Source organism: Stegostoma tigrinum, chromosome 3, assembly GCF_030684315.1.
Source record: "Stegostoma tigrinum isolate sSteTig4 chromosome 3, sSteTig4.hap1, whole genome shotgun sequence".
NCBI lineage: Eukaryota > Metazoa > Chordata > Chondrichthyes > Orectolobiformes > Stegostomatidae > Stegostoma > Stegostoma tigrinum.
The window spans coordinates 39,117,371-39,142,056 of NC_081356.1; the positions used below are offsets into that span (position 1 = coordinate 39,117,371).

The 24,686-nt window shown below is 38.2% G+C and overlaps 1 protein-coding gene across 1 annotated transcript in view; it reads right to left on the reverse strand.

Annotated features, from left to right (window-relative positions):
- dnah6 (dynein, axonemal, heavy chain 6) overlaps positions 1 to 24,686 on the reverse strand; it is a 241,124-nt gene that overhangs the window by 187,607 nt on the left and 28,831 nt on the right. Inside the window, exons 11-18 of the mRNA XM_059644490.1 lie at positions 24,473 to 24,673; positions 20,171 to 20,291; positions 17,409 to 17,560; positions 14,604 to 14,756; positions 11,601 to 11,852; positions 5,475 to 5,603; positions 3,080 to 3,193; positions 1,147 to 1,290 (exon numbers count right to left, since the gene is read on the reverse strand). Of these exons, the coding sequence (XP_059500473.1) occupies positions 1,147 to 1,290; positions 3,080 to 3,193; positions 5,475 to 5,603; positions 11,601 to 11,852; positions 14,604 to 14,756; positions 17,409 to 17,560; positions 20,171 to 20,291; positions 24,473 to 24,673 (1,266 nt within the window). The remainder of the gene's footprint in view (positions 1 to 1,146; positions 1,291 to 3,079; positions 3,194 to 5,474; positions 5,604 to 11,600; positions 11,853 to 14,603; positions 14,757 to 17,408; positions 17,561 to 20,170; positions 20,292 to 24,472; positions 24,674 to 24,686) is intronic.

Here is a 24,686-nt window from a genome sequence, read left to right on the forward strand (position 1 = left end):
TATTGACCGTTCTATTTAAGAGGCAATGACATTGCTCTGGATCCAGAGTTACATGTAGGCCAGACTGGGTAAAGATGGCATATTTCCTTCTCTAAAGGACACTAGTGAATCAGGTGGGTTTTAAAACGATTGATAATGATAACGATAACATGGCCACCATCAGGCTAACTTCTAATTCCAAATTTTACAAAATTTAAATTAATGGAATTTGAACCCATGTCCGAGGACATAGCCTGGGCTTTTTGGATCATTAATCAATAACATTACCACTATGCCACCACCTGCCTGCAAATACTTCCACAATTATGATGCACAAAACATTTCTCTCTAACACTGTTTTGTTCTTTTGAGCAGAAGAAAAAATGCTACAGAAATAAAAACAAAGGCCAGCTCATGTGGTTTGCATCACTTACAGTACTTAACTTTATTGGCAACACACTGAAATAAAAGTTATCACATATGATTGCAGGGTGTGGAAACCCATCACCCATGTAAAAAAGCTAAAAAAAGGGCTGGGTCATTATTCTGTAGGAGGATTTCCAAAAGCCGCTGGGAATTCAGCTGCCATACAAATTATCAATATTTTTGGGTCATCTTGAGTGTACAATGCGCTTTTGAGCCAGATTCAAAGAACAAAGTAGGAACCAAAAGCTGCAGAAGAGGAGACAGGGCTTCAGTTCACTAATCAAAGGTGTCTAGTCAGCTAAAGGAGGTAAAACAGCATAGAAAAATTATCTTATTTTTTGGCCTCGGCTTCTTTTCAGCTGTTACATAGGAAATAGAAGGCACTCTGAGGCTTTTTTCCTTCTTTGACAGAGTTTTGAGATATTACTAACAGTACTTCAGCAGCTACTGCTACCTTTCTCCTGATGGTCAAGGGGAGATTGGTAGAAACAGCAACAGTATGTGGGCCCATCTCCACTGGAATTTACATCCTGTGTGTAGGCATGAATTAGCCAACAGCCTTTTCAGCAGGAGTGAGGGAGGCGGCAGCAATACCTAATATGCTACTAACCTACTTGAAAGAAAGTCGTACAGCAATGAAAATTAATACCAAAATCACATTTCTGAAAGAAACACGAAGTGCTACAATACACAAATTATCATCCAGCATTCTACCAGCTTTAGGGAAATAACTCAGAATACCTTTTGTCTCATCTGTTCTACATTATCTTTAAGTGTAGCTGCTACAGTATTTGAGGGTAGACCTTTTTCCAGTTGATTCACAAATTTGCTGTACTTTGCAACTTCACTTGCTAATTCTTCTGCATCAATGGTTTCAAATTTAAGCTGTGAGGGGTTGGACATGAAAAGGAAGAGTTTAAAAATTAGTTTCCTTTCTGTATCAAACTACTAAAGACATCACACATTAGCTTCTCAACAACTTTGCATAAGTGCTTATCTTGACAAACATTAGCATGATGTGGGAAGTTGCTATTTCAAAATTATTCTACTTTGACTCCTGTTCAATATTTAGAACTTTACAATTCACCGGTTCCTTCTTAATTCCTTCTTAATGGATGGCTAGGTGACAATTAAAGCTGTGCCACAGTGTGATGTACATGCACTTTGCCTTTAAGAGGCTTCATATTCAAGGACACCACATATTGTACATTTACAGTGTTATGGCTCAGCCTGTCAGTCAGTCTGCCACAGATTTGCAACTTGCATACAGGATTCAGTTGATTGCTTTAAAGGCACTTTGTAAATTATAGTGTTCGTATAGTTAATTTGTGTTTTATAGTTCTAAATAACTTAATTCACAAAGTTAGTCGATCCTCACGAGTGATTGATTATCAGACCATTATCATTAAAAATCAAACTACTGGTTGTAAGCCTCCCGACTAAAACTTAAGCTTTGCTTGAAAACCATAGCAGGTAGACAAAAAAATCTACATAACTTGTACCATATTGAGGTGTTTTAAGTTATAATCAAATTACTGAACTCAGCAACAGCTATTTTTCAGTGAATAACAAATCAAAGATGTATATGTGAGACTTGGACAGACATTTCAATGAATAGGAGTGGCCTACTGCCTGCTGTAAAAGGTCAACAGGAAGCATTGTTGATACAGTCCATCAGACATTGGGATGTATAGTCTATGTACATCACATCAGAAATTAAACTCATCACATTAGTAATTGTGTCATAGGCAAAGTGACTTTTTGGCTTGATGGCTGTTACTGAAGAAGATTGGAGGTATAATCTTGGGGCAGCATGGTGGTTCAGTAGCTAGCTAAGTAGGAGTTTGATTCCACCCTTGGGCAACTGTCTGTTTGCATGTTCTCCCTCTTTCTGCGGAGGTTTCCTCCGGGTGCTCCGGTTTCCTCCCATAGTCCAAAGATGTGCAGGGTAAGTGGACTGGCCAAGCTAAATTGCCCATAGTGTTCAGGGATATGTGGATTAGGTGGGTTATAGGGGGATGGGTCTGTGTGAGAAGTCCTGAGGTTCAATGTGAACTTGTTGGGCCAAAGGACCTGTTTCCACACTGTAGGGGTTCTATGATCTATGATTCTATGAAATGAAATGTTAAATTGAGTTCCTATTTCAAATTGGTTCCGTGGCCAATATTTAATCCTCATCAACATCAAAAAAAATTGTCTGGTCATTATCCATATTTCTATACATGGAATCTCGCCACAGCTAAATTTATTACCGTGTTTTCTATGTCACAACAGTGATCACAGTTCAAAGAGTACTTTATTGGCTGGAAAATAATTTGAGACATCTAGTGTTCATGAAAAGCATAGCATTAATGTAAGTCTCTTTTAATTCTTTCCACCACATTTAGTTGGCAGACTCTGCCCCCAAATGGTGAATCTTCAGAAAACTTTTGACATAAGGTCCGAAGTGGGTTTCTACAAACGTGATCAAATACATAAGTGATTTCTATTTATATAATAATGCATTTCACCAAAATCTGAAAGGTATATTCGATGTAATAAAACAGTTAACAAAAGCTCTTAAAGAAAATTCACATTGGATGAGCAGGAAGTAGGTAACAAATTTGTTCCTGATGATGCATTTTAATAATCATCACTTTAAATTAGACATATTGACTAAAAGTAACAAAACTACCTGAAGCCATTCATCTACACGGAGGTCCCAGTCATTAAGGGAATTCCAAAGAAGTTGCTTTAGTTTCACATCAGCGTGCACTTCTTCCAGCAAATCAAATTTAGATATCTCAACCTAGGTACAAAAAAACATACATATTCTACAACTCAGTGGAAATAACTCATTTGCTAATTGCAATTTGAGGGTTAGAAATTGGAGCATTAACAGTTTTCAACATGATACATGTTGCTCATTTCCATCTTCTTGAGTTAACAGTTCATTTCTATACTAGATCCATATTTTCCATTGTTTTAATTTGATACTGGAATAATCAATAAAAAACACAAATAATGAATAGTTCAGAAGGTTGGGGGAGGTTGGAAATGTTCTATGGCTCATCATGTTTCTATTGGCTCACATAATCAATCCAAAACAAGACACTCTTTCTATTTCCTTCATTGCAAATGCTTCTAACATTTATCTAATTCTCTATTAAAAGATGCAATGTTTTCTCAACTGCTTCCCATTCCACAATGTCTAATCTTTCTGTAAAATACAGTCAGGTGTTGCATTTAGCACGTAAATGAAATATAACATCAAGTTGCATTTCCTTTCAGGCTCAGTGAGTGACAGCTGTACAATTAGTTAATTAGGTAGTTAATAAAAACTGGTTTTCTAATCAGCAGGCCCTCATTCAGGTTTTTGGATATGCACCTAATGTAAACACAAGAAGGGGGTCTTGTGGTGCAGTGGTAGTATCTCAGAAGGCCTGGGTTCAAATCTCAACTATTTCTGAGAATATCATCATGTATTCAGTCAGAATGATTGAAAATATTTGCACCTTATTGTTCAACAATTGCCTATGAAAAATATTATTACAGGCTATCTGCTCATCTTTATTAGTTATACTTTAGGATGATTATCCCTCCAAGGACTAGACAGGATAAACACAAGAAGGATGCTCCTGTTGAATGGAGGGTCCAGAACAAGGGGTTATAGTTTAAGGATATGGTATCAGCCATTTAACAGTGAGCTGAGGAGATATTTCTTCACCCAGAAAGTGGTGCATGTGGGGAATTCGCCGACACAGAAAACAGTTGAGGATAAAATATTGAACATTTTCAAGAATAAGTTAGACATAATCCTTTGGGCTAAAGAGATCAAAGGATGTGGGGATAAAACAGGATCAGGCTACAGTGTTGAATGATCAGCCATGTTGAACGGTGAGGCAGGTTCAAAGGGCTGAATGGCCTACTTGTGCTTCTATCTTCTAAATTTTTATGTTTTGGTCCCATTGACTCTATAGCCAGATGAAATGATCTTTTTTTCCATTCAATTAAGTGAAAGAAGTCTTTTTTAAAAATCTATTAAACTTCATTGGTTTTCTCAAGGCTTTTCTCTAACTTTTGGGAGCAAAAGCATGAAGGCAGATTGTGTTCTTAATGTGATTGATTGGGAAAGAGGTGCAATGAAACTTGAATGTCCTTGTACACCAGTCACTGACAGTAAGCTTGCAGGTGCAGCAGGCCGTTAAGGTAAATGGTACATTGGCCTTCATCACAAGCGAATTCAAGAACAGGAGCAGAGATAACTTGATTCAATTGTGCAGGGCCTCAGAGTGACCATGTGTGGAATATTGTGTTCAATTTTGGTCTCTTTATCTGAGAAAGGGTGTTCTGGCCATGGACGGAGTGCAACAAAGGTTTGATCTGATTTATTGCAGTCACATATGCCTAAGTAGAGTAAAAAGCTTTGTTTGCCAGCAGTACAGGCAGAACATAGTAAGCAAGGACGTACAGATCATAGACACATAGTCAGAGTGAGGCATAGAGATTACACTGCACAGGAGGTGTACGAAGCAAGATCAACACTAACAAAATCAACATATTTGAAGTTACAGAGTCCATTCATCAGTTTAATCAGGCTGGGAAAAAGCTTTTCTTGAACTTGTTCAAGCTTCAGGATCTTCTGCCTGACAGAAGAGATTGTAGGGGAACATTACTGTCCAGAACTAGGGGTCATGGTCTAAAGATGCAGGGTAGAACTGAGAGGTTTAGACCTGAATTTTTTTCATCCACAGAGTGGTGAGCCTGTGCAATTCTCTGCCACAGAAAGCAGTTGAGGCCAAAACATTAAATGTTTTCAAGGAAGAGTTAGATTTGGTTTATACAGATAAAGAGATCAAAGAGTACAGGGAGAAAACAAGAAAATGGTACTGAGTTGGATAATTAGTCATCATCATACTGAATGGCAGAACAGGCTTGAAGAGCCAAATGCTCTATTTTCTATGTTTTAAAAAGTTAGTGGAAATAGAGAGATGCCGCATGTCACTCATAGCAATAATTTCTTATCATTGGTAATGAAAATCATCAAAAATCTGCCTGGAAATTGTTGGGAAACAACCTGAACTAATTACCTTGAAGTTCTTCTGGTAAGATTTATACTGAAATGCTCGTTTCTGCAATTCATCCATCACCATCTGCATGTCTGCCAGAGTGCTTTTCACTTTTTCTCTGTCAGAATTGATGTCTAAAAGCTGAGGATCCTATAAAACACAATAGAAGTTAAAACAGTTTAAGTAAAATTGAATATGACCATTATAGTTAAGACCATAAGACACGGGAGTGGAAGTAAGGCCATTCGGCCCATCGAGTCCACTCCACCATTTAATCATGGCAGATGGGCATTTCAACTCCACTTCCCTGCACTCTCCCCATAGCCCTTGATTCCTTGTGAGATCAAGAATTTATCAATCTCCGCCTTGAAGACATTTAATGTCTCAGCCTCCACTGCGCTCCGTGGCAATGAATTCCACAGGCCCACCACTCTCGGGCTGAAGAAATGTCTCCTCATGTCCATTTTAAATTTACCCCCTCTAATTCTAAGGCTGTGCCCACGGGTCCTAGTCTCCCTGCCTAACGGAAACAATTTCCCAGCGTCCACTCTTTCTCACACATTATCTTGTAAGTTTCTATTAGATCTCCCCATAACCTTCTAAACTCTAATAATTACAATCCCAGGATCCTCAGCCATTCATTGTACGTTAAACCTACCATTCCAGGGATCATCCATGTGAATCTCCGCTGGACACGCTCCAGCGCCAGCATGTTTTCCTGAGGTGTGGGGCCCAAAATTGGACACAGTATTCTAAATGGGGCCTAACTAGAGCTTTATAAAGTCTCAGAAGCACATCACTGCTTTTACATTCCAACCCTCTTGAGATAAACGACAACATTACATTCGCTTTCTTAATCACGGACTCTACCTGCAAGTTAACCTTTAGAGAATCCTGGACCAACACTCCCAGATCCCTTTGTACTTTTGCTTTACGAATTTTCTCACCATTTAGAAAATAGTCCCATGCCTGTATTCTTTTTTCCAAAGTGCAAAACCTCGCATTTGCTCACGTTGAATTTCATCAGCCATTTCCTGGACCACTCTCCTAAGCTGTCTAAATCTTTCTGCAGCCTCCCCACCTCCTCAGTACACCCTGCCGGTCCCCCTATCTTTGTATCATCGGCAAACTTTGCCAGAATGCCCCCAGTCCCTTCATCCATATCATTAATATATAAAGTGAACAGATGCGGCCCCAACACTGAACCCTGCGGGACACCACTTGTCACTGGTTGCCATTCCAAAAAAGACCCTTTTATCCCGACTCTCTGCCTTCTGTCAGACAGCCACTCCTCAATCCAAGCCAGTAGCTCACCACGAACACCATAGGCCCTCACCTTACTCAGCAGCCTCCCGTGAGACACCTTATCAAAGGCCTTTTGAAACTCTAGATAGAGAACATCCACTGGGTTTCCCTGGTCTAACCTACCTGTTACCTCTTCAAAGAATTCTAACAGGTTTGTCAGGCACGACCTCCCTTTACTACATCCATGCCGACTTGTTCTAATCTGACCCTGCCCTTCCAAGAATTTAGAAATCTCATCCTTAACAATGGATTCTAGAATTTTACCAAAAACTGAAGTTAGACTAATCGGCCTGTAATTTTCCATGTTTTGTCTTGATCCTTTCTTAAACAAGGGGGTTACAACAGCAATTTTCCAATCATCTGGGACTTTCCCAGACTCCAGTGACTTTTGAAAGATCAGAACCAAACCCTCCGCTATTTCCTCAGCCACCTCCCTCAGAACTCTAGGATGTAGCCCATCGGGTCCAGGAGATTTATCAATTTTTAGACCTTTTAACTTTTCTAGCACTTTCTCTTTTGTAATGCCTACCATATTCAACTCTGCCCCCTGACTCTCCTTAATTGTTAGGATACTACTCATGTCTTCCACTGTGAAGACTGACGCAAAGTACATGTTAAGTTCTTCAGCTATTTCCTTATCTCCCATCACTCGCCTTCCAGCATCAATTTGGAAAGGCCCAATGTCTACTTTCGCCTCTCGTTTGTGTTTAAATGTATTGAAAGAAACTTTTACTATCATTTCTAATATTACTAGCTAGCCTACCTTCATATTTGATCCTCTCCTTCCTTATTGCTCTCCTTGTTATCGTCTGTTTGTTTTTGTAGCCTTCCCAATCTTCTGATGTCCCAGTGCTCTTGGCCACTTTATAGGTTGATACCATTCCTGGCTTCCTTTGTCGCCCATGGCTGTCTAATCCCACCCCAGATAATCTTTTTTTTCTTTGGGATGAACTTCTGTATGTGTCCTCAATTACACCCAGAAACTCCTGCCATTGTTACTCTGTCTTCCCCGCTAGGCTCTGCTTTCGGTCAATTTTCGTCAATTCCTCTCTCATGCCCCTGTAATTACCTTTATTTAACTGTAACACCATTACATCCGATTTTGCATTCTCTCTTTCAAACTGCCTTCTCTCTTTCAAACTGCAGACTGAACTCTACCATATTGTGATCACTGCCTCCTAAGTATTCCCTTACTTTAAGATCTTTTATAAAGTCAGGCTCATTACATAGCACTAAGTCCAAAATAGCCTGCTCCCTTGTGGGCTCCATCACAAGCTGTTCCAAAAAACCAACCTGTAAACATTCCATGAATTCCCTTTCTTTGGATCCACCAGCGAATTTATTCACCCAGTCAACCTGCATATTGAAGTCCCCCATGATTACCGCGACCCTGCCTTTCCGACATGCCCTATCTATTTCCCAGTGCATCTTGTGCCCCTGGTCCTGATCACTGTTAGGTGGTCTGCACATAATTCTCATTATAGTTTTTTTGTGGTTCCTCAAGTCCACCCACACTGACTCAACATCCTCTGACCCTATGTCATTCAGTGCCATAGATTTAATTTCATTCTTAACTAACAAGGCAACCTCGCCGCCTCTGCCCACCTCCCTGTATTTTCGATAAGTTGTAAATCCTTGGATGTTTAACTGCCGGTCCTGAACTCAGTGAAACCATGTCTCTGTGATGCCTAACATGTCATAATCATTCAAGATTATTTGTGCTGTTAATTCAACTACTTTGTTACAGATACTACGAGCATTTAGGTAAAGTGCCTTGATGCTAACTTTCTTATCATTTTTTGAGATATTAGAAATCCTAAGATGTCTTAAGCTATCCTTCCTTTTTGCTGTATTCCTAGTCTGCCTCGAGCTTTAACCTACCTGTACACATGCTATCCTGCTGCTTATCTTTCCATTTGACTCCGTACTCCCTGTCACTTTCGTTTTCCCTTCCCCCCAACTCAGAAGTTTAAAGTCCTACTGACCACCCTATTTATCCTTTTCGCTCGAACACTGGTTCCAGATTGGTTCAGGAGGAGACTGTCCCAACGGTACAGATCCCCCATTTCCAAAACTGATGCCAATGCCCCATGAAATGGAATCCCTCTTTCCCACACCAATCCCTTAGCCACGTATTTACTTCCCTAACTTTCTTATCCACATGCCAATTGGCACGTGGCTCAGGCAGCAATCCGGAGATTATGACCCTTGAGGACCTGTACTTCAATTTCTTTCCTAGTGCTTCATAATCCCTGAACAGGTCCTCTACCCTAGCTTTGCCAATGTTATTAGTCCCAACGTGGACCACAACAACTGGATCCTCCCCCTCCTGCTCCAATATCCTTTCAAGCCAGTTGGAGATGTCCTGCACCCTGGCACCGGGCAGGCAACATACCATGTGGGACTCCTGATCCGGCTTGCATAGGATACTATCTGTCCCCCTAATTATAGAATCCCCTATAACAACTACCTGTCTTTTTGCTCCCCACTCTTGAATGGCCTTCTGCACCACAGTGCCGTGGTCAGCTGGCTCATACTGTCCACAGTCCTTTCCCTCATCCGTACACGGAGCAAGAATCTCATATCTGTTGGTCAAGGTCAAGGGCTGAGGCTCCTGCACTCCCGAACTCAGAATCCCCCTACCTGCCTCAATTACAGTCACACCCTGTTGTCCCTGAACAATTATTGAATTACAGTAAAGGTAAAGTTGCCATAGTCTTACCAGACCATTGGGTTGTTCCTCTTTACAGAGACAGGCAACTGTTGGCATTTTAACTTGAGGGCCACCATGCCTCAGGCAGAGGAAGAGGTTGAGAAGGAGAATTCTGCTCTTTATCACAAACTAGTTGTCCAGCCAACTGAGTTAAACCAATCCCAAACAGTTTTTTTTTCTTTTTTACTATTTGTAAGAATCATATATTTTTCCTTTTTAACTATTAATTGGGAAATGGAACTTTGAAACTGCTGTATAGCAAAAGAAAGGAGGTTTTATTTTCAACTTGAAGGTCAAGCTGAATTGTGGAGTGTAAATTTTAACAACATGTTACTTTTCAGAGTATTGATTTTGATATTTTATGAAACTTGTGAAACAGGCTGACAACAGGAATCTTGAGTTGATGGAAAGACTGTCCAGCATCGGCTTTTAAATTGGTTTCTTAAGTTACAGTTTGCATAAACCTGAAGGCTGTGCATCCAGACATCATGGTGGCTGCAGATAAGAAATATCTACCACTCTCTCTTTGTGATGGTGAAGGAGAAGATCCATAATTAACATGAGAGAGAGAGTATGAGTCAGGGCATCGCATCAATAGCTTGCGTAAGTTTGCAGACAGAAACAAAAGAGGAAAAAATATATTGCATTTAAATAAATTCCTTCCAATGTCTTAGGGTGTGCCAGGAATGAAAAGCTTAACATATGAGGAATATTTGAGGTCTTTAGGTCTATACTTGATGGAGTTTAGAAGAACGAGGAGCAATCTAATTGAAATTTACAGAATACTGAATGGTCTGGACAGAGTGGATGTTGGGAAAATCTTTCCATTGGTAGAAGTGACTAAGACCCAAGGGCACAGCCTTACAGTAAATGAAAGACTTTTTAGAATGGAGATAAGGAGAAACTTATTCATCCAGAGAGTGGTGAATCTATGGGATTCACTGCCTCAAAAAGCTGTGGAAGCCGGTTCATTGAGTATACTTAAGACAGAGAGAGATAGGTTCTTGATTGTCAAAGGGATCAAAGGTTATGGGAGAATGGGGTTGAGAAACTTATCAGTCATGATTGAATGGCAGAGCAGACTCGATGGGCTGAATGGCCTAATTGCTGCTCATATGTCTAATGGATGTGGTAACATGCATCATGGCCACTGCTGGCCTAAGTAAAGTGTTAAGAGAAGACCATTGGTGTAGAAAAATTGGACCACAGCCTGGGTGGCAGTGAGGAAAAAAGGCTGTTGTGGAGACCAGTAATGCAAGGCTGGGGTGTTAGCAATGCCTGGCTATACTCTATGACTGAAGTCTAAGGTTTTAAAGCTGAGATCTTTCTAATGAGAGTGTAAGGTTGACAATGGGAAGAAAATTAAATGGTGAGCCTTGGATAAAGAAAAACACAAGGAACGTATAATCAAACAGTCTGTGCAGACTTTTTTAGAGAATAGGCCAGAGGTGCTCAGCAGACAGAAAGAGTCAAGTGACATGTCCATCTGTGACAACTAATATCTCTAAAGCCACCTGGTTCATTCGTTCTTCAAGTCTTTGAAGCTGACACACATCAACATGGGGATTAAAGATGTGCTCATAGGTTTCCTCCTGCAGTCAAAAGATGTGTAGTTAGGTGGATTAGATGTGATAAATTGTCTCATATTGTTAAGGGATGTGAAGGCTGGGTAGGTTACCCCTGGTAAATACAGGGTTACAGGGATAGGATAGGGGGCTGGGTCTGGGTGGGATGCTCTTTGGAGGGTCAGTGCAGACTTGATGGGTGGAATGGCCTCTTTCCACTCTGTAAGGGTTCAATATTTCCTTTAATTACACTTGATAGCAAACACTAAGGATTTAAATTTTTCTTCTCTTCTCACTGGCTCACCTTGCTATTGGGCATGCAATGTAAAAATTGAGTTACTCGGTGCTCATGGTTTTCATGGTTTGGTCAATGCACCCAGGTTTCCAACACTGGGTTTATTTTTTCCACCCTATTGTTCCTGTAATTGTGTAAAACGGCTATTAAGTGCCTCAAAAGCATGCAGATTGAAGTGGTGAATATCATGCTTCATTCAGTGTCACTCAGCTTTGAGCCTTGTATCAACATTAAACAAGAGCCGATGATAAAGATTATTATTAACCTACCTGTTCTTTAATCCTCACTGCTCTGACCTCCTCATTCAGCACATCAATGTCTTTATCCATGCAGCGACATAGTTTGGTAATGTTGCTGTCTCTTTCACTGACTGCTCTGTCAATGACAGTGCGAAGTACACCTATTGAAGGCTTTAGAGTTGCAAATACAGCAAGATCCTCAGGAGGTGTACCAATCTTATACTTTTCGATGAGCTGATACATCATTACAACAATAGTTGCTTCTTCATCCAAGAATTCAATCTGAAAGAAAGGTATTTCTTTATAGAGGTTATTATGCCTCCTATGAGAAGTGCATATTGATCCAAAGGACAAATTTCTCACTTCTAGACTTTTTACACCCTCGGTTATGTTTGGTGTTTTATTTATAAGCATACAATTCAAATTCCCACTCTGCTGTGCTGCTCACTGTTCCACTGCTGTCCTGCTTCACCAGCAAAACCATGTCACTGTGAAGGATATGAGTCAATGCAATTGTCAGTAAATGCCATAAATTTTGTCACAGTCATAAATCCAACTTAAAATGTTGCAATTAATCTATAGAATGAAACTGACGTGTATTTCCTGCAACACTGGCTACTGTTTGTGATCCTGTTCATGTCGTTTTCCAAGACTTAGAAATACATAAGATGCCTTTGCACACTGAACTAAAATCAAGAAGAGGTGCACAACCGTTAACAAATAACTGATGGTTCTACAATTTCATTCGCATCCTAGGGTGAGCAAAGAATCTAGATAATTAACAATCACTGGGGAACTTTTGAAAAGAATAATTTATGGGCAGAAGATAGCATTCCAGGAACAAGCCACCAGGGAAACAGAAAAGTAATCTCCAGAATTAATAGAAAGTAAAATGCTGACATCATAATGCAGCTTTCATGTCTTCAAGACACCTCAAAGATCTTTCCAACCTGTCTATTGCTTTTTGGGTGTTACCAGTATTGTCACATGGATAAATAAAGCTGATTTTGTAAGCATCTCAAAAGCCCCTTAATAAAAAAAGACATTAATACCAGATCTATTTTGGTGGTGCTAGCTGACAGAGAAATATTGCTTAGAGTATCAGAAGATCTCTAGTTTCTACTGTTAATCTATCTGAAACACTGGACAAAGCCTCAGTTTCAATGTCCACATGTAAAAGATAGTAGTTCCATCAATGCAACACATTCTCAGGATTGCAATGAATTGTTGCAGTCTAAATAAAATGCTCAGTGCCTTGTGTTGTGCTTGATGACAACTGGGTCATAATCAAGGGTAGACTTTCCATCAAATGAAAAAAATTAGTCTATTATTTTTCTGTTATAATATTTAAAAACCGCATATGTGCTGTCTCAAAACCTTTTGAGCAAGACACCAATGAAAATGGAAGGTTCCAGCAAAAGTATGGGAAAGGATTTTTTTTAACCTTGGGATACGTATGATGTGCAATATCATATACATATTAAATTAAATACATCCAGGAAGTTTAGACAAAAGAGTACACTGCATTTCTAACAGACTGCTTTTGAACATGTACATCTGACTGTAGATTTACCTCTGTTAATTCAATCTGCGTCATGCTTACCAACCAAGTGTAATTGTAAAAATGAGATTATGACATTTTGATAATTTAACTATCTAATGTTATTGTACTGTTGGTCCCTTGCTATGGTAGCAAAGAGAGAAATTGCAGTCTGCTCATAGTTGTGGTTTCATGTCACTACTTAAGACTCAGATCCCCTAAGGGTAGTAATCATGGGAAGTAGTTAACTGTGTCTCAACATTACTGTGAACCTTTAGGTAAACATGCATCCCGAGATTATACACTTGATGCGTTTTAAGTTTCGCCCTTGGTATTTGTACACTAGGGCTCTATTTATTAAAAAAAGGATACAATGTGCATTTTTTCAACATGCTTTATGTAGGCACACACCCAGAACTCTATAATCCTGCATCCCATTCAATTTGTATTGTCTAAATCTTTTGCATTCTTTTGCCTAAACTTCCTGATGTTTTGGATTTAACCTATCCTACATATCCTAAGGTTAAAAAAATCATAAATCATATTATCTTTCCTCATTCTTCCAACTAAAATGTATCACATCATACTGGTCTGCATTAAATTCGATCTGTCAAATGTCTGTTCATTCTCTTGAATGTGTTACTGCCCTACTCACTATTAATTGCATTACTTCACAACTGGATTATTAAACTTTGAAATTATGCCACTGAGACCTAAGTCCATGTTATTAACATATATATTTTTAAAAATCCTAGTACTGCTGCTGGAACAAATGAGGATTAAATTAAAATTGCAGATGATACTTTGATTACAATTAGATTGAAAGTTATAGGTCTTATTATTCTTTTTAACTTGCTTTTTATGCATGCGAAATACAAACTCAATTGTTTCCCTGTCTTTCTCTTTCTCCTCAGACCTAAGGTAGTTTAAAAGAGAAAACTTCTAATTGTTGAATCACATGAACAAGATTTGCACCATTTCTATCTACTTTCCAATTTAATGGGAAAACTTGAAAACAAAATCAAAAACTAAAATAATTAAGCATATATAAATAACAACAAGGCATATAATTAAACTGAATCAAATATAAACTTATTATCCTTAATGAGAAAAAGCTATCAAAAGGATCAAATTATAATTATAATTTTAATATATCGGGAAAGCATTTCTAGTGAGCCAAAATCATAAATCAATAGAAGTTCATGATTTAATGACAAATGACATACAATCAAAATTAATCCTCATTTTAGTTACCCTATTTTTCAATCCCTAAATATGAGAATACCAAAAAATTCACCAGTGCCAGAGTACTGCAGAGTGTTGGGAATGGCTAGAAACTCAGTTTTTGCCTACAATTGCAAACTATAATGACTGAAATCTCCCTCTTCACTTATTGAAGAAAGATAGATAATAGTAAAGGGGAAAAGTTCTGAGAGGGAGGGAGGAACTTTACCAGCTTTGCAAAATGTATTATGAAGATATTTGCAGCTTACCCTATCCTGCATTTCATCAAGGAATAGCAAGTTATTCACATACTCCATGGTACCAGTTGGAACTATTTCAAGTTTATACTCAGCATCTTGCACTTCGTGAATAATATCATCTGTCTTCTTCTTGGCAAGAACTGGAAGAATTTCATTAATAGCCTAACCAAAAGAAATCAAAATAGTGAATCTTATTATCAAAAATAAAATTACATTTCCTCTTACTTTCTGTACGTTGTAAATATTAATACGTTCTCAAGTGATAAATAATCAAATCAACGCTCATTTCAAACTTATCAAATTATAGACATTAGACAATAAATGTTTATTTTGTGACTTAACCAATTTAAATAGATTTAAGAATAGCCTTTTGCAAACAATTAAAGATCCTGTTTCATTCTTCCACTATGTGTTAGACATTTCTTCCAAATGTGAAATTTTTAAAAATATGCTCATGGTCACTTAACAGAATGGATTTACAAAGGGACAGATATTTATTAATATAAAAGAGCACAGTGAGGGTGAAACAGAACACACTAATTAAAGCGTATTAATACGTTGCAATAATTACAAACTTCCTGTCTTTTTTATGTTACAAATTCCTATGCCAAAGTACATCTGGAAATGTAGATTTATCATACTCTAAACACAGTAAACCTATCAGAGGGTTGCAATACCACAACAGGCAGGAGGATGGGAGGAGCAGTAAGCAGAAAAGAAAACAGTTAGGGGAGGGTGAGGAATCAAGATTTGCTAGTGTGACAGCTGGGAGAGGATTGGTGAGTGTGGTGAAAGCTGGGTTTGGGGGGGATCAGAGGTCAGTTGGACGTGTTTGGAGATGAGGAGAAAGATCTTGGTCAGGGATGAGAGCGGAAGGGAAGGGAGCTGGTTGGGAATTCAGTCCTCGGAGCAAGTGAGGGTGTTGAAAGTCACCACTGGCCAAGATGCAGGGACTTTTGTCAAGGCTGGAAAGGCCTTTGCCAGGAGTTCCATGTTCTGTGCTGGGGTCTGAGTTTTGGTGTGGGAGGAGATGGTTGAAGGAGGATTTGGGACGGGGAGAACAAAGGAAGCTTCGAAGTAGGGAAAGGAGCCATTAAATGGGCATGTTGAGACTTCAATATATGTGAGGAGATTCACTGAATGTCCATTGGACACGGGGTTGATATCACAGTAGTGGACAATTGCAAACATTGCACCCTTGGTGACAAAAATAGTGTAAGATAAATCCAACAACTGCAGGCCAATTATTTTAACCTGGCTAGTTGGAAAGGCAGAAGAAGGCAACTGCAAGAGTGAAGTTGAGGAGAGGGTGATTGAAAGCGTGACTGACAGACATGCTGCAAAGGAGAGAAAACAATTTTAAACTTGTCAAGAAAGGTAGCCAACTGGGAACCAAGAAAACTCCAAATTACTGAGGGAACTAAGTCCTTGCAAATAAATTTGGAGTGTCTAGCTTCACATAAGTTCCAGAGCTACTATGCAGGAAACTATGTTGAGGACCCGACTGTAATGAACACTATCAACTGACAAACTTAAATCTGAGACTGAGATTTAAGGTGCAGTGAATAAGATTGTAACTGCCTGTGAAAATGTTCTAGCTTTATGCCCGTGCAATGACCTCAGCAGTCTATGAAAAGTGTCTTTAGGGTATTTTAATTTTATTTGTTTGTGAGTTCAACAACCCCAATGTCAGCACAGACATGGCAAGTATCATACTATGTGACAGTTTAACATAATAAATGAGTAAATGAGAATTAAAAAATTAGCCCATGAAAATCGAAAAAAATAGCCTTCATGATAATTTCAAGAGGATCCTTTGAGAAAAGATGTTTTCATCCATGATGAGAAAAGCAGTGCAGGCAACATAAAAAGCAATACAAAGTATTTTGGAGGCATACAAATAAGTGAAAGATAATGAAATGTGAGGTGGAGCCAATTTGGGATCAAAAAGGGATTGGCTCTTGCAAGTAGAAGACATGAATGTGTGCTTTGCATCCGTCTTCACCAAGAAAGAAGAGGCTGCTGAAATTGCATTGAAAGACAAAGCAGCTGGCAGGCAACTAATTGTCTAAAAATTGTTAAAGAGGAGATATTAGAAAGGCTAGTTTCACTTAAAATTGATAAGGACCAGACAAGATGCATCTAAAAATACTGAAGGATGTCATGGTGGAGATTTCAGAGGCACTGAGCATAATCTCTCAATGTCCATTGGACACGGGGTTGATATCAGAGTACTGGACAATTGCAAACATTGCACCCTTGGTGACAAAAATAGTGTAACGATAAATCCAACAACTGCAGGCCAATTATTTTAACCTGGCTAGTTGGAAAGCATTGTGAATTGAGTTTCATCATGAAGTTAATCACTACAAAATGAACAACAATTCTTTATTTTGTATAACAAAGTGTGAAGCTGGGTGAACACAGCAGGCCAAGCAGCATCTCAGAAGCACAAAAGCTGACGTTTCGGGCCTAGACCTCTTACAGTATGAAACTAATAGCAGCTTGATGTCTAGATGCTCGAGTGAACTGGCGTTCCTTGATAGAATGTTGAATCACAACACAAAATAAAGAATTGAGAGATAATGGGAACTGCAGATGCTGGAGAAGCCAAGATAACAAAGTGTGAAGCTGGATGAACACAGCAGGCCAAGCAGCATCTCAGGAGCAGAAAAGCTGACGTTTCGGGCCTAGACCCTTCAGGGTCATTAGTTTCACACTGTAAGAAATACCCTCGAAATTGACTTACTTCATTAAATGCTTATAATGAATTTTAAAAAGCCATCAGATTTATCTCAAATGAATAATGTTTACCTCCAGACAGCGTACAGGTGAAGGGATTATTGTCTTCTTGAGAGATGTGTTATCTATCAGCAGCAGTCCCAAGTTCTTAGTCTGCTTAATACTGACTGCATCAGCATGCTGCTTGTGATATTTTTCCAGCCAACTCGTAAAGAAATAAATATCTGCATTAAACATAGACACCAAACTTAATATTTTATCATTTACCAACACATCTGGCAGTTTTATTTTTAAGGTTAATACTCTTGTTTTTAGAAGTACAATTTTATATTTCCTGATGTTAAACCATGTACTCAGTCTGCTGATTGAAGTACCAAGAATAAATGAGAAAAGAAGAATAAAATAACTAAGAAATATCAAAATCTGAGGATGCAGTAGAGATTTATTAGAATGGTAACAGGCTGAGATTTCAGTTATGTACAGTGATGTGGGTTACTGGGATTGCTCTGCTCAAAACAGAGATGGTTAAAGGCAGATTTAAAGTAATGATTTAAAATATTGAAGGATTTTGATATCATACATAGAGTTAAATTGTTTCCACTGGCAGGAGGAATGATAACTAGATAATACATATTTAAGTATCTTGGCATAAGAACCAGACAGTGACATCTGAGATGATTGGTTGGTGAGAAACTACCATTAGAGAATGTCTGTAAGACACTTAAGATATATGATTAAAAATGTTAAGTAAAGTAACATTAAAGAAACTATTAGAATTAATAAAGGGACACAAGCAGGTAGGAAGAAATGACCTGAATTTACTATACTGTTTTAAGTTTTAAGTTGTAATTATTATTAAGTTGTATTAAGAAGGATTAAATTTATACACTGTGGTAGTGGAGACAGGCATTAATTTTAAAACAAAATGAAAATAATGAATTCACTAATTAACAGCAGGGGAAAGGAGCAAGGGCCGAGAAGGGCATAAAAATGAGCTGATGGCAGAAGTATGCAAGCAAAGTTCCAAACATTATCTCAGTAATTAAAATGACATCAGCAAAAAGGAAGGAATTGATTGATGAGCAGTTGGTGAGTGATTCTACTGTCTAGCCTACAGTTTATAAACAATAGTCTGTAAAGTAAAGTTGAGGAGAGCTCAGCTCCTGGAGTGTAAAACATCTTGACAGCTTCCCATAGGCTTAGTCAACCTCATGTGTAAGAAATGTCATTAGCGGCAGAAACTTGAGCTTCAGATTTCAGGACGAAAGCAATAGCTGGAATCACTGTAGTGCATTGCAATGCTGAGATCTATTTGGATATAATATTTAGGGAGGTGACCTCATTGCATCGAGGGAATGGGTGATGGCCAGACAGTCTAGGAAGATCGGGCAGATAAGCAAGGAGTCTAATAAGTCATCTCGCTCATAAACCAGTTTTCTTTATTGGATACTGGCAAGGGCAATATTTCTTAAAGGTGATGTCTTGCTTGCTTGTGCAGAGCATTAATGAGACTATCCCTGAAGTATTGTGAAAAATTTTCATCTTCTTATTTAAGGAACAACATACTTGCCATAGAGGTATGTATCAAAGCAATTCCTGAGATGGCGAGATCGAGAAGACTAACCCTGTACTCTCCAGAGTTTAGAAAATTGAGGAGCGATCTCATTGTATTAACAATCTCAACAGGGTAAAAGAGTGGTTTCTTGGTTGAGTTAAGGGTAATGGGGATTCTAGAACCAAGGAACATAGTTTCAGAATAAAGGGTGGACCATTTGGGACTGAAATGAGGAAGCAGTAAAACACTCAGAGGGTGTTGAACTTTTTGGACTCCGAGAGGGATGTGAAGGCTCAGTCAATGAATATTTTGCAGACAGTCATTAATTGATTTCTAGATATTAAAGACATGAAAGGGAAATGGAGAGTGTGTGGGAAAATAGTGTAGAAGTAGAAGATTAGCCATGATCTGGTTGAATGGAAAAGCAAGCTCAAGAGGCTGAAAGACATGTTATTGCTTTTACTTACTATAAGTGAGGATAAGAAATGTTTTTAATGGAATGAGTTTTCTGATCTGGAATGCACTACTTTAATGATAAATACATAAAATCTATATATATCTCAATCAGGATTGTCAAAAGAGAATTGGATGTGTACGTGGAAAGGAAAAAATGACAAACATTTTAAGAAATGTGTTAGGCAGCAGGATTCATTGCACATCAAACGTACAAAATGATGAATGGTCTCATTTTGAACTACATTACTCTATAAAATATGAAAAAACAAAATATTAGAATTAGTGCAAATATTATAAAATAAACCAGACAGGGGTCATCTGGAAAACTTGTGGAGGTGTTATTAGAAAATCCAGAAGTTTTTAAAAGTTACAGAATTGCAGGTTGTTGGGGTAATAGAGACAAATGATAAAGATGAGATTACAAAAATGGACAGAACTGTGGATGCTGTAAATCAGGAACAAAAACAGAAGTTGCTGGAAAAGCTCAGCAAGTCTGGCAGCATCTGTGAAGAAAAAAAAAATCAGAGTTAATGTTTTGCATCTGGTGACCCTTCCTCAGCGAATAAATTTATGTTTTGTAAAAACCTGGGAGGCAACAGAAAAACATGGAACATTTTGTTCCTTGGATCTACAAACATTTTCACTTGTTGCTCAAGCTCTCGCCTAAATTACACATTTAAGTAGAATTATGTACAGATAAAGTGAAGAAGTTTGTGCTGCTAACCAATAAGAGTCGCTTGTTGTGTGATGCCCAAGCACAAATTTAAACTAAACCAGATCAAGTTAGATTTATATCAATATAATTCCATATTGAAAAGCATACCATGTTCCTCTTTCATAAGACCTGGCAAATCAAGGGCTTCATTTTCCAGAAAATCTGTCCGAAACGTTTCAAACATTTCTGCAAATGTAACTGCTGCATTAAATCCTGACTCAATACAATCCTAAACATGAAAATCATTGGATTAATATTTAGAAGCACTGTAAATTAGAAGGCATCAGTAAATGAAATTTTCAGTAAAATAACACGTTCACAATTATTAGGCTTTAGTAAAAGTAGCTTACATTGGTTACAGTTTCTAACCCTGAAAGAAAAAAGCTCCACTTCGCAGAAAAAACAGCCATGGATTATTAGAGACAAGGGCCAGCATTAAACAAAAAAAAATACAAAATTGCAAAAAACAGAGCAGATCAGGCTGAATTGGAAAGATACAAAGACCAGCAAAGGGCTACAAAGCAGTCCTATTGGAAGAGATTATAAAAGGAAACTTGCCAGGGACATCAAAATCAATAAGAAGAAATTTTATAGTTACACAAAGGGTAAACAACGTTGGCCCACTAAAAATTGAAGGTGGAGGTGTAGTCGATAACTATGCCAAAATAGCAGACGTGTTGAAAAGGTGCTTTGTGTTGGTATTTACAGTAGAAAAGTTGGATAGCTTGCCAGAAGTCTTGAAGAAATGAATAGTGGATTGGGTGCAGAGACTAAATAAATGTAGTGTAAGTAAAACATCAATAATGAGTGAGAAAGCTCCAAAGAGACCAGTATCCAATCACTAAGTTGCCCTTTATTTACACATGGAGAGTCCTTGACACTAATCCAGCTCTCAAAGTGACCAAAATCTCTGGCACTCTTGTTTATATCTGTCAGCCAGACATCCCTGATTGGACCAGATTAACAGCCTCAATCAAGGAACTCATTCTAGGACGTCCACCTGGCTGATCTTGTTACAATCACTACAATGAAGAAATTAAGAATGACAAATCCCTGGGATCCGACAGTTGACATTTGAAGGTGTTAAATGAAATAGGGTAGCACATTGCAGAAGGCCTAACTTTAATCTTTCAGAGTCCCCGAGGCATAAGAACTGCCTCTCTGGATTGGAAAATTGCACGCCACTCTGCTCTTTAAGAACGGTAAACGAGGAAAAAAGGGGGAATTACAGATCAGTTAGCCTAACAATCAAGAAGAGAATTTTTTGGAGTCTGTAATCAAGGGTAGGGTAACTGAACACATTGAAAATTTTCAATTAATCAGGGAGAACCAGCTTGGATTTATGACAGCTAGGCCGTACTGGGCGAGCTTCATTCAAGTTTTTAAAGGGGTGACTAAGGTAGTGGACATGAGAACATCAATGGATGTTCTTTATATGGACATCTAGAATGCTTTTAATAAACTCCCACATAGGAGACTGTTAACTATGTAGAAGCCCACAGAATTTCGGGAAAATTACTGACATGGCTGGGAAATTGGTTGAGTGGCAGGCAGAAAGTAGGGATAATGAGTAGGTACTCAAATTGACAGGATGGGACCAATGGTGTTGCACAGGATCTGTCTTCGGGCCTGAATTATTTGCGTTATTTATTAACAATTTGGACAATGGCATATCCAAATTTGCTGATGACACAAAATTACGTGGCATTACAGACAGCGTAGGTGATAATCCATCAATATTCCATTGTAATTTTATGCTTAGTGAATGGGCAAAACTGTGACAGCTGGAGTTCAATGTAAGTAATTATGAAGTTTTCTACTTTGGACTGGAAAAGGATAGATCTGGGTACTTTCTAGATGGTATGAAATTAAATAAAGTGACTGTTTAAAGAGACTTGGGAGTACAGGTGCATAGATCTTTAAAATGTCACTAAGAGATGCAGAAAATAATCAAGAAATCTAAAGGGTGTAGGCCTTTATTTTAGAGGATTGGAGTACACAATGCAGAAGTTATGCTGCAATTGTACAATACCTTAGTTAGGGCCCACTTACAGTGAGAAGATGTGGGCATTGCACCTGAGGAATTATATATTGTCCTTTTAGGGAGGACAATGTAAATTTATAAGAAATGACATCTGGACTTCAGAGGTTAAGTTATGTGGGTAGATTATACAAATTACTCCTGTTTTCTCTAAAATTTAGCATGTTAGGAGTGATAATGATCAAAGTCTTCAAGACATTAACAGGAAAAGATTGAAACTCTTTCCATTGTTTGAGAATTCTAGAACTATGGGGCATAGTCTGAGAATTAGGGCCAGACCATTGAGGACAAATGTTCGGAAGCACTTTTACATACAAAGAGTGGTAGATATTTGGAACTCTCTTCACAAATGGCAGTTGATGCTGGATCAATTATTCATTTTAAATCTGAGGTCAATAATTTATATTCAGCAAAGGTATTAAGGGATAAGGGCCAAAGGCAGATATATGGAAATAGGTAAAGATCAGCCATGAACAGTGGTACAGGTTTGAAGGCCGAATAGTCTACTCCTGTTCCCATGCTCCATAAGTCAAACTTTGCACGTTCATGATCTTCAATTTATATTTCATATATGCTTTTGAAGCATACTGAAGCATATGCTTCAATAATGTTTTTTGTTCAACCGAAGAAAAACAGTTTTACAACCATTTTAAAGGATAAATTGACCTCGGCTTTAATTCCCACTATCTGGCAGAAAGCAGGCAGCAAGGGAGTTCAAATAGAGCTGGGGCATAGCCGATTCATTTTCTATTGATTTGCTGAGCACAGTTTTAAATTTCAGGCTGTTAGGACATCCACCCCAAGTTGGCAGAACCTTTAAAAATGCTAATATTGTCATCCAGACCCATTGTGTGATTTTAACTTGATGACTGAATGTAAGAATAGTGGTTCTTTTGCCACCAGGTCAAATGCCAATTTGTCTGGAAAGGGAGCTGGAGAGAAGAGGCTATGCAAGTTACACCTTTAAAAATTACTTTTTAATTATCTTGCTGGTCATCTGGAGAAAAAGTGCTGCAAGAAACTATAAACTTTCCTCAACCAAGCCTTTGGCCTTACATTAATCAGAATTCCCCTTCTTGAGAATTACTTGGCCATCAGTGTGTACTCACAGGTCCTTGGCAGCGATCTCCAGCTGGTCAAAGCTCTTTGCTGCCTGATGGGCTGTCATTAACTCTCAATAAGTTTGAATGGAAGTTTGACCCTAAGTCTGGAAATAAGTTCTGGGAACTAAAAACTCACCAGATCTCATTTTGTCACTTGGATTTAATGGTCTTTTGCATTACAAATTTGCCATTAAGACTACAGCATTCTGTTCTCACTGCTGATGGCACATAAAAGGAAGTGAACTGAACAGATGATCCTGAATTGGTCCAGAGATAAAATTGAATATAAAGTATTCATACGTCATCACTTTGGACTTCCTAACTCGAATATAAAACAGCATCAGCTCGAACACGTCAAACTTTCACTTACTTGGTGGACAGTACAACAGAATCTGCACCTATAGATTATGTGATGTTTGAATTTTTGGTTATCTTCAGACATTGCCTTCTAGTTCTATACAAATAAATACCAAACCAGCCTTAAAATAAGTACCAATGTGTTTGGTTAGCTAAGTGATATTGCATGTGTTTGATTTGATTTACTCTCTTGTAATAAAGTACTGGAAAATGGGAGTAATTTTTTTTTTGACTGGTGTGGATGCAATGGGCCACAGAGTATTTTTTTTCCTGTGCTGTAGATCTCTATGACTCTAACTTCAATAGGACTAGGAACAGTTTCTAATTCCACGATTCCACAGTAACCAAACTTGGATACATTACTCTGACTTCTTTTATCATGGGATGTCCATCAAAGTAAAACTGTTCCATTTGTTCCTATTCTTTGATTCCTGGTTGTTAACTAAACCTCCATTCATGTTAACATATTGCTCTAATACCATGAGCTCTTATCTTGCATGCTAACCTTTTCCCTGGTATTGACCATTGTTAATCAACAATTTTGTTTGTCTCTGACAATGAACTGCAAGATATAGTCCAAAAAAGAAAGGCTATTCCAAATCTTCCACAAATACTGCATGGATTAGTTGGTGGGATGTGTGCCAGTGATACCATTTTCTTCAATTTTCCCTCTTTAGATGATAGAAGGTAACTGAACTTCAACAGGCACAATGTTAGGAAAATGTAGACCATAGAAGGAATACATAGAACATTAAAAAGTCTCTGCATTCAATAAGACATTACTGATACCGTATCACAAAGACTTCTAATTATTAACAGTTTAAGAAAATTAATCAGTGACTATGCTTTCTTTCAAACATCTTTTGTTTCATTAAGTATTAAATCTGCTAATGCTAAGATAAATCATACCAGAATCTTTTGGATGGTTTCCACCAAATACTTGTCATCTTCAAGGATAGTTGCCAGGCTTGGTCCTTCACCACAAGTTTTATCTTCAACTTTTTTGTTGATAATTGGACTTGTAAAGGAATTAAAGTATGAATCTGACACTAGGTTGCCAATTGAGAGAACTATTCCTTGCATTTGTAGCACAAAATCAGACATCCCAGCCTGAGAAAAAAAA